The 12,917-nt window shown below is 41.0% G+C and overlaps 1 protein-coding gene across 6 annotated transcripts in view; it reads left to right on the top strand.

Annotated features, from left to right (window-relative positions):
* The first annotated feature begins 440 nt into the window (after nucleotides 1-440).
* The window catches only part of TAF2 (TATA-box binding protein associated factor 2), a 92,934-nt gene continuing 80,457 nt past the window's right edge, over nucleotides 441-12,917 (top strand). For all 6 annotated transcript variants that reach the window (XM_057735469.1, XM_057735466.1, XM_057735468.1 and 3 more), the window contains exons 1-3: nucleotides 441-815; nucleotides 1,240-1,293; nucleotides 10,196-10,356. In XM_057735469.1, the coding sequence (XP_057591452.1) occupies nucleotides 732-815; nucleotides 1,240-1,293; nucleotides 10,196-10,356 (299 nt within the window). In that variant the 5' untranslated portion in view covers nucleotides 441-731. The remainder of the gene's footprint in view (nucleotides 816-1,239; nucleotides 1,294-10,195; nucleotides 10,357-12,917) is intronic.

Genomic DNA, 12,917 nt, shown 5'->3' with positions numbered 1-12,917 from the left:
TGCCTAGTGCGGACTCCGGAATTCGAGTTAGACTCCTTGAGGTCTAATCCCGTATTTTACAGCCTAAATCCCTAAGCATCAGTGAGTTAATGGTGTCGTTCTCCACAGCAAACCAGAGGCACACCTCTCCTGGCTTCCTCTCTCCCGCGTTACTAGCCCCCAGCTCCTGGCTCTTCGAAAACCTTGTCCCCATACTTTTCAACATGTTGGCGCTAGACCTTTATTCCTCTAACATGTAGTGTTTCCTCCTTTCCTTCCTGCTGTGCTCGCCTCACCCACAAAACCTCCGTCAGCTTTCCTCAATTTTCACAGTTCTCACCCACTGTTCAAATGTGAAAGAGTAAACACAACAGCTCCTGTACCCAGGCAAGCCCCGCCCACTGGCAGCAAACTTCCGGCTCTCGCACTCACCGCTGTCCCACTTCCGCTGACGTCGGAGGTCAGAGGTGACAAGCAAGATGTCGGCTGGCGGTCGCTGTTGGGGGCAGGTGTGAGGAGCATCTCCGTGACAGAAGCTCGGCGGATTCAGCTGACACAGCCGAATCGCGGAAAGGAGGTTGAGGCGGCGGCGGCGGCCGATCGGGCAGGGCCGGGCGTGGGTGCCGAGGGAGCCCCGGCCTGGGACGTGATTGTTGGGAGCGCGGGGGAGCGCGGAGTGCCAGTTGCCGGAGACCGGTAATGCCCCGCCGCCCCCCGGGAAGCCGGGAAGCCGAGCACCGCGGGATCCCTTCATGCCGCCGACTGGTTTAGAGCCCTCCAGAATGAACAGGAAGAAAGGAGATAAGGGCTTTGAAAGCCCAAGGCCATATAAATTATAAGTATTTTTTCATCTTTCTTCTTCTTCTATGTTTGGTTTCCATTAATTATATTTTGTAATTGCTTAAAACTGACTTAGTAGGCCTGGAAAGCCTAGTGGGAAACTTAGAAGCCACTCACGGTGATGGAAATGGTGTTTGTAGGGCGAAAATGTTTTGAATGAGAGGGCAGTTCATCAGGTTTACTGCTTCTTGCAGGTTAATAAACCTTTTTCTTAAAATACTAAGTTGCATTTTTGTCCAAAGAAATTTATTTTCGTGGTTGTTGCTAAATTTAAAATGAGCAAGTTACTCTAATTTCTAGGGTTTTAACATGAAAGATAAGTGTGATTTTGAGCTGCTCAGAACATGGTTCTTGTTTATACTTGTATAGAATTGTGCATTATTTAATAATTGAAATATTTTCTTTGCTCTTTAATATACAACCCATCAGGTCGTCTGCATCAACAACATAAACTTCCAAAGAAAATCTGTTGTGGTAAGTGTACTCTCAACAATTATAAGCAATAACAGTCCATCCTTTACAGTATTTAGCAGCTTTCCTGTCCAGGTAACCGTGTTTTGAGAATAGGTAAGAATTAGAATTCAAATGTATATGACTCCAAGGGCCATGGCTGTACTATACTGGCTGCCACCTCAGTTCTCTTTCCTTTTCTTTTTCTTCCTGTTTCCTGATTAAAGTTTTATTTCTTTTAATCTGTTGTGGGATATGAAAGTATATTACCAAACATTTTAGAATTGTGTATGAAACAAGAATAAGTCCATAGTGAGATTTCTTCTATAAAAAAATTGTTTGGCACATGTACTGACTTACTAACTTGGCTGTTAAGAGGCCACTTTTGTTTTCTGATTTTTTGGCCGACCTTGTTTAGGTAGCAGTGCTTTATACTGAAGTTCTAGATAACCTAGTAACCCCCCCTCCCCCAATTTAGATGTATTGATTGTTGATATCTTCATTCTAGGAAAGTCCTTGATAACCCAGATAACTTATTCTCTCAGGGAGATCTTTATTAAAAAATCAGAATCTTAGTGAGAGCCAGTTTTTGTTGAGCAAGGACATCAACTTCCCTCTCAGACTCTTTTACTTAAGATGAACTGTATTTAAAAATGTAACCTTTTCATTAGAATCACAGAATCTTAGATTTATAAGGATCCTTAAAGTTTCATTAAGTTCAGTATTCTCATTTAAGGAATTTCTGTTTCAAAATCCCTTACATATGATTATTTACCTTATGCTTCATGGAAAGATATTTTAGGTGTGTTGTGTTGTATGAATTGGGTAGGGAAGATATGAGAATTAAAGGGTCTAGTTAAGAGGTTACTGTAATAATTTAGGGTAGAAATGATTTAGGCCTGAATGGAGATATCATTAGTGAAATGGCATAGAAATAGAGTTGACGTGATTGGCTGATAGTGAACATTTATTATGTACATACTACATGTAAGACCATCTTCTAAAGTTTTGTGTGTATGACCTCACTTAATCTTCACAATAATCCTATGAGATAGATACTATTTTAATCCTTATTTTTATAAATAAAGCAGCTGAAAGAATGGAGGATAAGTAAATTTCTTAAGGGCATGAAGTTAGCAAGTGATTGAGCCATCTTTAATCAAATGTTGTTCCCCTCTCCACATCCTCTACCCCTGGCACAATGATAGGCAGAAAGAATTGCAGATGACTCTTATTAGAAATGCTAGAAAGGAGCCGTAGATAATTTTTAGGTTTCCCATTGCAAAGATTGGTTAGATGGCGTATGGGCTAGGGTCCCAGAAGGCACATTCTGCAGATTAATTGAGGGAAAGTAATAAAGGGACTACGTAGAATAGACAGGGTGAAGAGACACCAACAAAGTTGGAGGAGCACCCTAGGTTTGCAACGAGGAACAGTTATCACTTCTAAACCTGGAAGAATAAAGGAAGGGAGAAGTTACAAGAACTTACCGTACCTGTAGGAAAGACTTACCGTACAGGAGCTGTGGCCTTTGGTAGAAGGGTGGAGCTACTGCCTCCCTCAGACCAGCAGGGAGGAACCTTTGGGAATAAATATAAGAAGCTCGCTTTTCTTCTGCTTTCAGTTTCCTCTTTGTGCCTCCCAGTTGACTACTCCATCCAGCAGCCGGAGGGCTAGTGCCCAGTTAATGCAACTCCTGGGGTACAGAGTAAGGCAGAGAGAGCAGATTAGAAGGGGCAAAAGGAGAATATCTAGAACAGTCTACCCCTTTTACCCCAGGTCATCCTCTCTTGTCTTTTGTTGAGATGAAAGTGTTCCCAACTTAACGAGGTCCTATCAGCTATTGTAGGAGTTGGCATTCACTAACTACCTGCTTTTGTGAGTGAAGTTTTATTTGAACATAGCCACAGCCATTTACTTATACACTGTCTCTGGTTGCTTTGGAGCTACAGTGGCAAAGTGGAATAGCTGGGACAGAAACTGTGTGGCCTGTTATGTCTGTTTACTATCTGGCCCTTTAAGGAAAAGTGTGCTGATCCCTGGATTAATCTGTTAGTGTGAAGAAATGGCAGTTCAGCGTTGTTCCCACCTACAATATTAGCTATCACCAGTATCTTTCATATAAGATAGTGGAGGAAAAGTGGGTAAAAGAATGTGAAAATTAATTGCTACAGCCTTTGCTTTCTTTAGCTTGCGTCAGGGTCAGAGTTGATATCCATAGCTTCCTTATTCCTTCACCCATTCCATTCTTCTCTTTCCTTTTGACAGTATTTCTTTTGGTCTGACCTAGACCATCATAGCTGTAGGATTGACATCCTTGCTTGTTTAGACTTCATTGAGTTGTTGCAGTTTTCTGTTGATTAGGACTATTAGTCAGATGGACCTAAGAGGCATTCTAATGAATCCTCTAGATTGCAGATGGATTCTTGCTTTTCTTGTGTAGCAGAAACTCAGTTGCTGCTAGTCATTCCAGCCAGTACAGTTATCCCTTTCTCTGCCTGTTGGGCTCATGAGGAGCCCAAAGTGGTCATGTCTCAGCTTCCAGTTTAATAGAACCGTGACTCTGTGCCCAGGTGGATGCATTCCTCCCTTGGCCACCGGGGCTGCCGAACACACTGAACCTGAGGTCATAAAGACAGCAAGCAAAAATTTTTCAGTGGCGTTTTGAAGTAGTAGTGAACATAGTCACTCCAACTTTTGTCCCTTGGTTCCCAGATATGTTTTGGCTATGAAGTGATTACCTAATATATTGTCCACTAGTTTAAGATGGCATCCTGTTGGAGGTCTCAATTGGTGCTGTAACTGAGCCTTCAGCAGTTGATCATGTCAGCTGCTTCTGGGGTGTTAGGACAAAAGATAAAACAGTAAATTTTGTGTGTGAGAGCCCACTGCCACACTTATATACACATGGAGGCATGTATGAGATAGCATGTTGATATGGCTTTTTGTAAGTATATTGCAGTTAGGGAAGGAAAATCTACAATATTTGTCTATTTTTATAAGGACAAGTTACTGTCTCTCTCCATGATAGCCAGCTGTCTGATGTAGTCATTTTACTACTGAGTGACTAACGGATTCTTTCTGGGAAGGTCCCATATTAGAAGCTCATTTTGATCCTCTGCTGTTGAGAGGTGGGCGCTCAGCACTGGTGGTAGCCAGGTCGGGCTTTGTTGGGGGAAGACCGTGTTGTTGGGTTCACGCATAGCCTCTGTTCTTGCCACAGTGACCACTTTGTATATTGAGCAGGGTGGCTAGGGAAAGAGTCTGGGATATCTACTGGGTAGATAATCTTGCCAGTTAATTTTTGAGGGCCCCCTCTGCAGTCTGAGGATGCCTCTGTTTGTCCTTTATGCAATAAGAAATACTTTCATATTATACCTACTCTGAGAAATTTATTTATACACTCACTTCTCCCACCATCCTCTTATTTTCAGTCTTTTTGTCTTGTTCTTTCCGTTTTCCTAACCAGCTGGCCAACCCAGGAATTGCCCGTGGATCGGTGTAGATGTGTACTGCAGGTCACCTCTGCTTCTATAAACAGTGTACAACCAGTTGTATTTACCAACATTCTGCCCACAGTAGGATTTTCTTCCGCTGTCTTTCAGGACCACACTTCAGTGGGTTCTGATGGCCGCTACCATCCACTTGAAGCTGTGCTAGCATGCTGTGCAGACACATGCATTCAGGCTTGTGCTTTGTCCTATTCTGTTAATCGAGCATGGGAACTCTCCATGAGGTCATGGATGTGGATGGAGGGAGAGGTGGAGATGCAACGGGAGCAAGTCCCATTGGATTCTGAGTCACCTGCTCATGCTGTTTGTTTTTTGTGCTTTATGAACTTGCTTGGGCCTGGTTCAGAGATGTTGTTTCTATTTAAAAATGGAAAGCTGCTGCACATACTCAGTTCATGATGGCCATTTCAGGTAACAAAAATTACCTGAAATTTTTGGGAGTCCCATGGCCTTGTTTTCAGTCTCTACTGTAAGGTCTAGTCAGTAGTTGCTTTGCAAATGGAAAATAGTTGGTAGAAGAGGTCATGGGTTTCCTCCAAAACTCCAGAAATGACAGTGCACTGTCATTCTGTTGAAAAAAGCCAGAGTCAGTAAAGTATCTTTGTCCACCATGAATGTTCCCAATACCTTTGGATATGCTGAGTCTTAAGGCCTAAGTGGCAGGGCAGCTTGAGCCACAGCCTGGATCTACTGCTGAACGCTTTCTTGCTCTGGACCCATTTCAGAGCTGACAGCCTTATAGATTGCCTAGTAAGTGCAGTATGCCTACATGTGTATATTGCTTTCCGAATCCAAAGAAGCCTACCAACTTTTGTGTCCCCCTTTTCCCCCCTCTTGGTGGGCAGTGCAAAGTGAAGCAACTTACCTTTCACTTTAGAAGGTTTATTTTCATGTGCCTCAGGTCACCTTAGTAGTTTTATTGATGTCACAGGTCCCTGAACTTTCGTGGGATTTAACTCTCAGCCTCTGCTATCCATATGTTTTCTGTTAAGGCATTTAGGGAACTTGCTTTTCCTTTCTCACCAGGTCCAGATAGCATAATGTTGTCAATATAACATGCCTGTGTAACTCTCTTTGGGCTATCCTGTAATAAAGAGACTTTTGGACTATGTTTTGACTGAGCAGGAGAGTTGATGGAGTTATTAGTTACCAGATGACAGTGAGGGGGTTCTGATGTCTGGAAGACAACCTGCTTCTGATTTTTTTTTTTTCCTGGTAGGAATTGGAGGCGGGGATGGGGGTGGGGCATATTTGCTGGGTAATTAGTTGCAATGTTAGCTACCAAGAGCTGTGCTGATTTGCTGCAAAGTACTGCATCTGCAGACATGGTTGTGATTGGCAAGTTTGTGTTAATTCACTATCATTCTCCAAAACCTACTTGGCTTTTGCACTGGCCAAATATTTGAGTTAAATGAAGATGTAGTAGGCATCAGTCAAGCTTCTGGTGGCACTGATCTCTGCAGTTCCCCAAAGATGTCTAGTTGCATTGATTTACTATCCTGGGGAAGGGGGCTGGCTGGTCCAGTGGTGTCCACTTAGTCCTTCTACGGTAGTCCTCACTCAGAGAGTGAGCTCAGAGAATGAATATGGGGATTTGCCAACTACTGAAATGTACAGTCTGTGTTCTGGACTGGGGAAATAAGCACCTGGCCTACTCTGAGGTAGACATGGGAACCCCTTTATTACTTGGCCTCCAGAGACTGCCAGTCTGGGGAATTCCCTGGCATCCCAGTGGTTAGGACTCCACTTTTTCACTGCAGAGGGCCCAGGTTCAATCCCTGGTCGGGGATCTAAGATCCTGCATGCCACGCTGCATGGCCAAAGCAGCAACAACAACAACAACAACAACAACAACAACAACAACAAAACCCACAGATTTCCAGTCTGACTAGTGGACTGTTGTAATGTTTTGTGACTCTGGGGATTAGTGTCAGTTCTGAATCAAGATATAGTAATTCTAGGAAAAGGGCAATCATTAATTTATTTGAGGTGATGTGGATTTGAAGATTTTAAAAGAAAGGTAAAGGGGCTACCCAGGTGGCGCAGTGGTTAAGAATCTGCTTGCCAGTGCAGGGGACACAGGTTCAGTCCCTGGGCCAGGAAGATCCCACATGCCACAGAGCAAACTAAGCCCGTGCGCCACAACTACTGAGCCTGTGCTCTAGAGCCCTCAAGCCACAACTGTTGAGCCCGTGTGCCATAACTACTGAAGCCTGCACGCCTCGAGCCTGCGCTCTGCAACAAGAGAAGCTTCTGCAATGAGAAGCCAGCTCATTGCAATGAAGAGTAGCCCCCACTCGCCGCAGCTAGAGAAAGCCCGTGCAGCTAGAGAAAGCCTGTGCACCAACGAAGACCCAACACTGCAAATAAATAAATAAATAAAATTAATTTTAAAAAAATTAATTAAAAAAATAAAGTGAGAGTTGAACATGTTTGTAGGCATGGGAAAAAGTCCTATAAAGAGGAGAGATTATAATTATAGGCAAGAGTAATTAATAGAGCAGGATTTCTGAGAAGACTACAAAGGATGGCCTCTAGTGGAGTAGTGGAAGGATCATTCCTAAACAGGAGGGAAAGAGAGGTATGTGTAGCAGAAGGGCAAGAGAATTGATAGTTGGCAGAAGAGTGGTTCAAATTAAGAATCTTGGGTGGACAAGGAAGAATGTAGCCCTGAAAATACCAGGGAGGATTGTAGTGAGAAACTGGAGGAGGCCCAGGAACAAAAAAATTTCGTGTGTTTGAACAGGAGGACTGGCAGAGAAGTATAGGCATTGTGGATGTTCAAGTTTAAAACGTCAGCATCAGAGCAGTCCTGAGCAGTGATGAGGTGTCTTTCAGAGTGTGATCTGGATCGCTATCCTGGGATGGCAGTGAAGATTGTAGAAACTGAAATCAAGGAGCCTTGAACTAGTGTTACTGCATGGATCAGCTATATCTACATTCATGTCACGTAGAGTGATGGCTGAGATGGGTTAGAAAGGGAATGAACTTTCAGCGAGTATTGGGGAATTTGGGCGATGTTAATGAAAGGAACAGAGGATCGTGTACCTGTATGGCTTGAACGCATAGGAAAAGAAGTAGAAAAGAATAATAATAAAAACACTTACTAGATGCCAGCTGTGACTTTAAATGCTTCACTTGTATTGAATTGCTCAATTATAATAACACCAAAAGGTAGGTAGTGTCGATATTCTTGTTTTATGGATGAGGAAATTAAGATACAGAGAGCTAGAGTAACTTAGCTCAAGATCATATACTTACTAAGTAGCGGAGCTGGGACTTGAATGCAGGCAGTCTACTTCAAGAACACAGTGACACTATTCTGCCCTTGCTCGTTCAGCGTATGCTATATAAAATCCTGTAAATGGTCTAGAAATAGTGGAAAGTAGGAGGTTTTCTGTTTTCCCCTCCTCTAATTTATAGTGAATGAAAGAATAAGTAGCTTCTTTTCAAAGGGGATTCAAGAGATAATTCATCTAAGACTGGAAGGTAGAGAAGTTTTTGAAAAGGTTGAATAGCACAGGGGAGTTACTTAAAATGGAATAGGGACTCTAGGTGTCAGGTGGTGGGGAGAGAGCAGGGAGCAAGAAGAGAGTAAGTGAGAGGTTAAGATGTCCTGGGGGCTTACAGTTATGCTAGTAGCTAAGGATGACAGGGCTTGGAGGCCAGTCAGTGGGTCTGCATGTTGCAGGCAGGTGTAGGTTAGGGCTCTAGGTGGTGACAGAGACCTGATGATTCAAGGAGACTGGGTTTTCTTTACCCTCATGAAGTATATTCCATTCACACTGTTTTATTATTGTTAACCTTAGTTTAGAAAACCAAAGCCTATTCTTATGTCTCACTGCTGTAACTATTGAGTTGACCAAAAAGTTCTTTGAGTTTTTCCATAACATCTTACAGAAAAACCCCTAACGAACTTTTTGGCTATCCAGTACTTCTTGACAGCACTTTCCATAATCTTTTCTAGTTCACTTTTGATGTTTCTTGATTCTGCTTGCTGTCTTTTGGCTGATCCAAGCTCATTTATGTAGATTGGTTATTGGATTGCTGATATGCTAATTAAGGGAATTTGGGTCTTCTTACAGTTGCTCACAGTTTAATACCTTTCAACTCAGAGACTTCATCAACAGTGTTTTTGCTTCTGTTTTTTCTGTTCTTAGTTGCTTCCAGATGATCTAATTTAAGGATGTATGGCTCTCCTCTTACTTGGGAATTGAGGGAAAAGGTGCTGTAGAATCAATAGGCTTTTGAGCAATTGGGCTGTTACCTAAAAAATTGAATGTTACCTAAAAAAAATATTGCATATTATTTAAAAAAAGCATTGTACTGGGAGATATCATGGCATGGTATCAGTTGGGATCATTTAGATGTGGATTTGAATCTCAGTTTTCCACTTATTAATGATATAATTTTTTAACTCCTACTCTGTAAAAAGTATAAAATAGTACTTCTCTCTTAAAGTGGTTAGTGGGATTAGAGAGAACATATGAAAGTATCTAGTGTAATGCCTGGCATGTGGTAGTGCTCATTAAATAGTAGCCATTATAATTGTTATAATTTAGTTCTCTGTGGTTACTGCCTTAATTTCATTTTAGATATTCCTGTTGCAGCCCCTGAAATGTTGCTATTTCATTCCCTCCCATATTTTGTTTTTAACCCAGAATATTGAACTCACTGGACGTATATTCCATGTTTCACTGGTCTGTCTTTCCCATTTGATTCAGTGCGAGAGGGTGGTGGCAGTCAGGGTACTCATCTGTCTCTCATGTCTTATGTACATGCTTCAGATAGATTGCTCACCAGACAGCTCAGGTAGTAGGACTGTATATGGCCTTTGGGACTGCTTGGTAGGAAATCATGCAGCACTTTGAAGTGTCTGCTGCTCTTGGAGGCTGCGGTAGATTTTTTCCCTACCTGCTTCAATGTTACTTGTAACTCCTGCCACTTCACATGTCCTGATTTACCTCCCACAAGCACAGACTCATACTTGTTAGCGTGGGTGGTATAGTTTTTTTACCCTGTTTTAAGAGGCCTTGTTTTTTAACTGACTGAAGTGGTTTTGATTCTCTTTTTGCCTTTTTTTTTTTTTTTTCCCCTTCCTCCTGTTTGTATTCTCCTGTAAATTCTTATATTTGTGAGTAGTCCTTTTACTTTCTTTTCTAGCAGATGGTCTAATTTTCACGGATAGTGAATGTGAACCACCAGGATGACAAAGTATGCATAATTCACACCCATTCAGTCACTAAGACAACCATACTTGAAGTGAAGATTCTTGAAGAGTACTTGTATGTGTGTAGCTATTGGGATTCTGTCTCTGGAGTGTAGTGTGTATATAAGTAGTAGAAATCAAAGAAATATGTTCTAAAACATACCAGTGTTAATTTTAATGAAATTATTATTCTTTATCTTTACAGGGATTTGTGGAACTGACTATATTTCCCACAGTTGCAAACTTAAATAGAATCAAGTTGAACAGCAAACAGTGTAGAATATACCGAGTAAGGATCAATGATTTAGAAGCTGCTTTTATTTATAATGATCCAACCTTGGAAGTTTGTCACAATGAATCAAAACAGTAAGTTACATACTTTAAAAGTTGATATTTCTAACAGGGTTTTGTTTTGTTTTGTTTTCATTGATTGGATTAATTTTTTTCAACAGATTTTTCTTAGATTATTATTAGACTCTGTTCCCAATTTATTTTTTCTAATTATAATTTCTGTTGCTTCTACCAGTCTGCACATTTGGGTCAAGAAATTTTACTAGCTCTGGCCAACATAGCTAAGTTTTTAAGTTTCCTTTCTTCAAACTGCAGTTTTAAAGACGGACTATTGGATAACTTTCATTATTATTTTTTAGTAAATTTATTTATTTATTTATTTATTGGCTGCCTTGGGTCTTCCTTGCTGCGCACAGACTTTCTCTAGTTGCGACGAGCAGGGACTACTGTTCGTTGTGGTGCATGGGCTTCTCAGTGTGGCGGCTTCTCTTGTTGCAGAGCACAGGCTCTAGGCACTCAGGCTTCAGTAGTTGTGGCACATGGGCTTAGTTGCTCTGCAGCATGTGGGATCTTCCTTTGGCCCAGGGATCAAACCTGTGTCCCCTGCATTGGCAGGCAGATTCTTAACCACTATGCCACCAGGGAAGCCCTTCGGAGAACTTTAAATAACTTTTCTTAGCCATTTTTCTACTTCTAATGTTTTAAAAAATATTAATTTCATAGATATTAATGTAATCTTCAGTGAATTAGATGGTGCTATAATCTGTAGGTAAGAAACGGCTTTAAAATATTCTATATTTGACAGCTTTAGAATATCATATAAAAATAGTCTGAAATATCTTTCCTTCACCTTAAATATTGCGTCTGTCGAGGCTGCTTCTGATTTTTATCAGTAAACATTTTTGTGATCAGCTTTATATTCTGCACTTTTCATTTAAATACTTTCTTTTCACTTTTCCATGTATAAGATGATAGGCTTGGTTTTTTAATTGTTTTTATGGTCAGGTAATATACCATTTACTCAGTGTACTGTGGATTGCATGATAATTTTCTAGATTTTTTTTTCTTTTACTTTGTATTGTTTCCTTAGGAAAATAGAATTACTTCTTATTCATTTATGACTCTTTTTGTCATTTTACTTGATTTTGCCCTGGGAGGATTTGTTCTGACTTAAATACTGTCAACTACGTTTGAAGGCACTTTTTTTCCACAATTTGGATAGTGTCGGATTATATCATTTCTGTGATTCTCAGTATTTGGGGGTTGAATGCTCCAAACTATAAACTCTTTTTTTTTTTTTATAAACTATAAACTCTTTTTAGTCAAGGTGATATTTTAACTAGTCTAGATGTGTAATACTTGACTTAAGGCAGCAGTTCTCAAAGTGTGACTCCCAGACAAGCAGCATCAACATCACCTGGGAACTTGTTAGAAATGCAGATTTCCGAGCATTACCCCAGACCTACTGGTTCAGAAACTGGGGATAGGGTCTTGCAGTTTGTGTTTTAACTAGCCTGCCAGGTGATTGTGATTAAAAACTAAAGCTTGGGAACAGACCACTGCCTTAAGGGATTGGGAGCGTTAAGAAAGGAGACTTATTATTAGACATATTTATCACCCCAATAACATTGGTTTAGAATCTTTGAAACTCTGAAGAGAAAATAGTGTTGGGAAAATTCAGGGGATCTCTGTGAATTGCTCATGTGACTTCCCATTCTTTAAAGGTGAGTGGTTGAAATTACATGCTTTTGCAGCCACGCTTGTAGAACTGACATGAAAAGACTTACTACAGAATCGTCTGCATCCTCTTTACCGCCGCCCGCCCCCCCCCCCCCCCCCCCCGCAAAAAACAATCATCTGCCTTCAGAGCAGTAAGTATTTACCACTAATGGATGGAAAAGGCATATGTAAAAGAGCAGGTAGGGGATCCATTACCTTGTTGGAAGGCCAAAATAGCCACCCTGTGGAGCCTAGAACTCTGCATTGATGACAGGGTCCATCTCCCCAGTCACAAAACAGTGTTTGTATAGCTGCTTTACCCGTTGTTGCTGCTCGGGTCTCAAAGAAGATAATCTGTGACAGTGCAATGGCAGGAACAATGAACTTCAAATTTGTTGAAGAAGCAAGCTTTACTTTACTATGTTAATTTTGAGGTGATGATATCCCCTAAAACTTTTCTCTAGTGATAAGGAAGATAGCTCATCATTTTTAGCATTATAAAGAAGGAAAAGGAAGTCATAAAGGAGACTCTTGGAAGATTAGGTTAGGAAACTGGGAAAGATAGAGTATATTTAAGCTTTTCTTTCCAGCTAGCACCAGAGCTCTCTTAGCCATGGTCATGTAGTGAATACTCGTAACAACCCCGGCTTTTCTGCCTGGCTCTAGAATCCTGATTACTTTTTAAGAGATGACAGTTATTTTTTCTGGTGTTTGTTTATTCTCTGACTTGTTGAAAAGAGGATTTGAGGTTGGTATTAGAATTTTATTGGGCAACAGTTTTTTAAAGTTGCTAATGAAATTAGTATGAAGGGTAAAAAAGTATAGGATGGTGGGTACCACACTATTAAGTTACTAGAGGAAAACTGTAGATTTGGTTTTGATATTTCTGGTTGTCATATGAAAGAGGGAAACACTAT

Source organism: Hippopotamus amphibius, chromosome 5 (genome assembly GCF_030028045.1).
Source record: "Hippopotamus amphibius kiboko isolate mHipAmp2 chromosome 5, mHipAmp2.hap2, whole genome shotgun sequence".
Classification (NCBI taxonomy): Eukaryota; Metazoa; Chordata; class Mammalia; order Artiodactyla; family Hippopotamidae; genus Hippopotamus; species Hippopotamus amphibius.
Note: the sequence above shows the minus strand (reverse complement) of the source record. Positions and strands in the feature narration are given on the sequence as shown.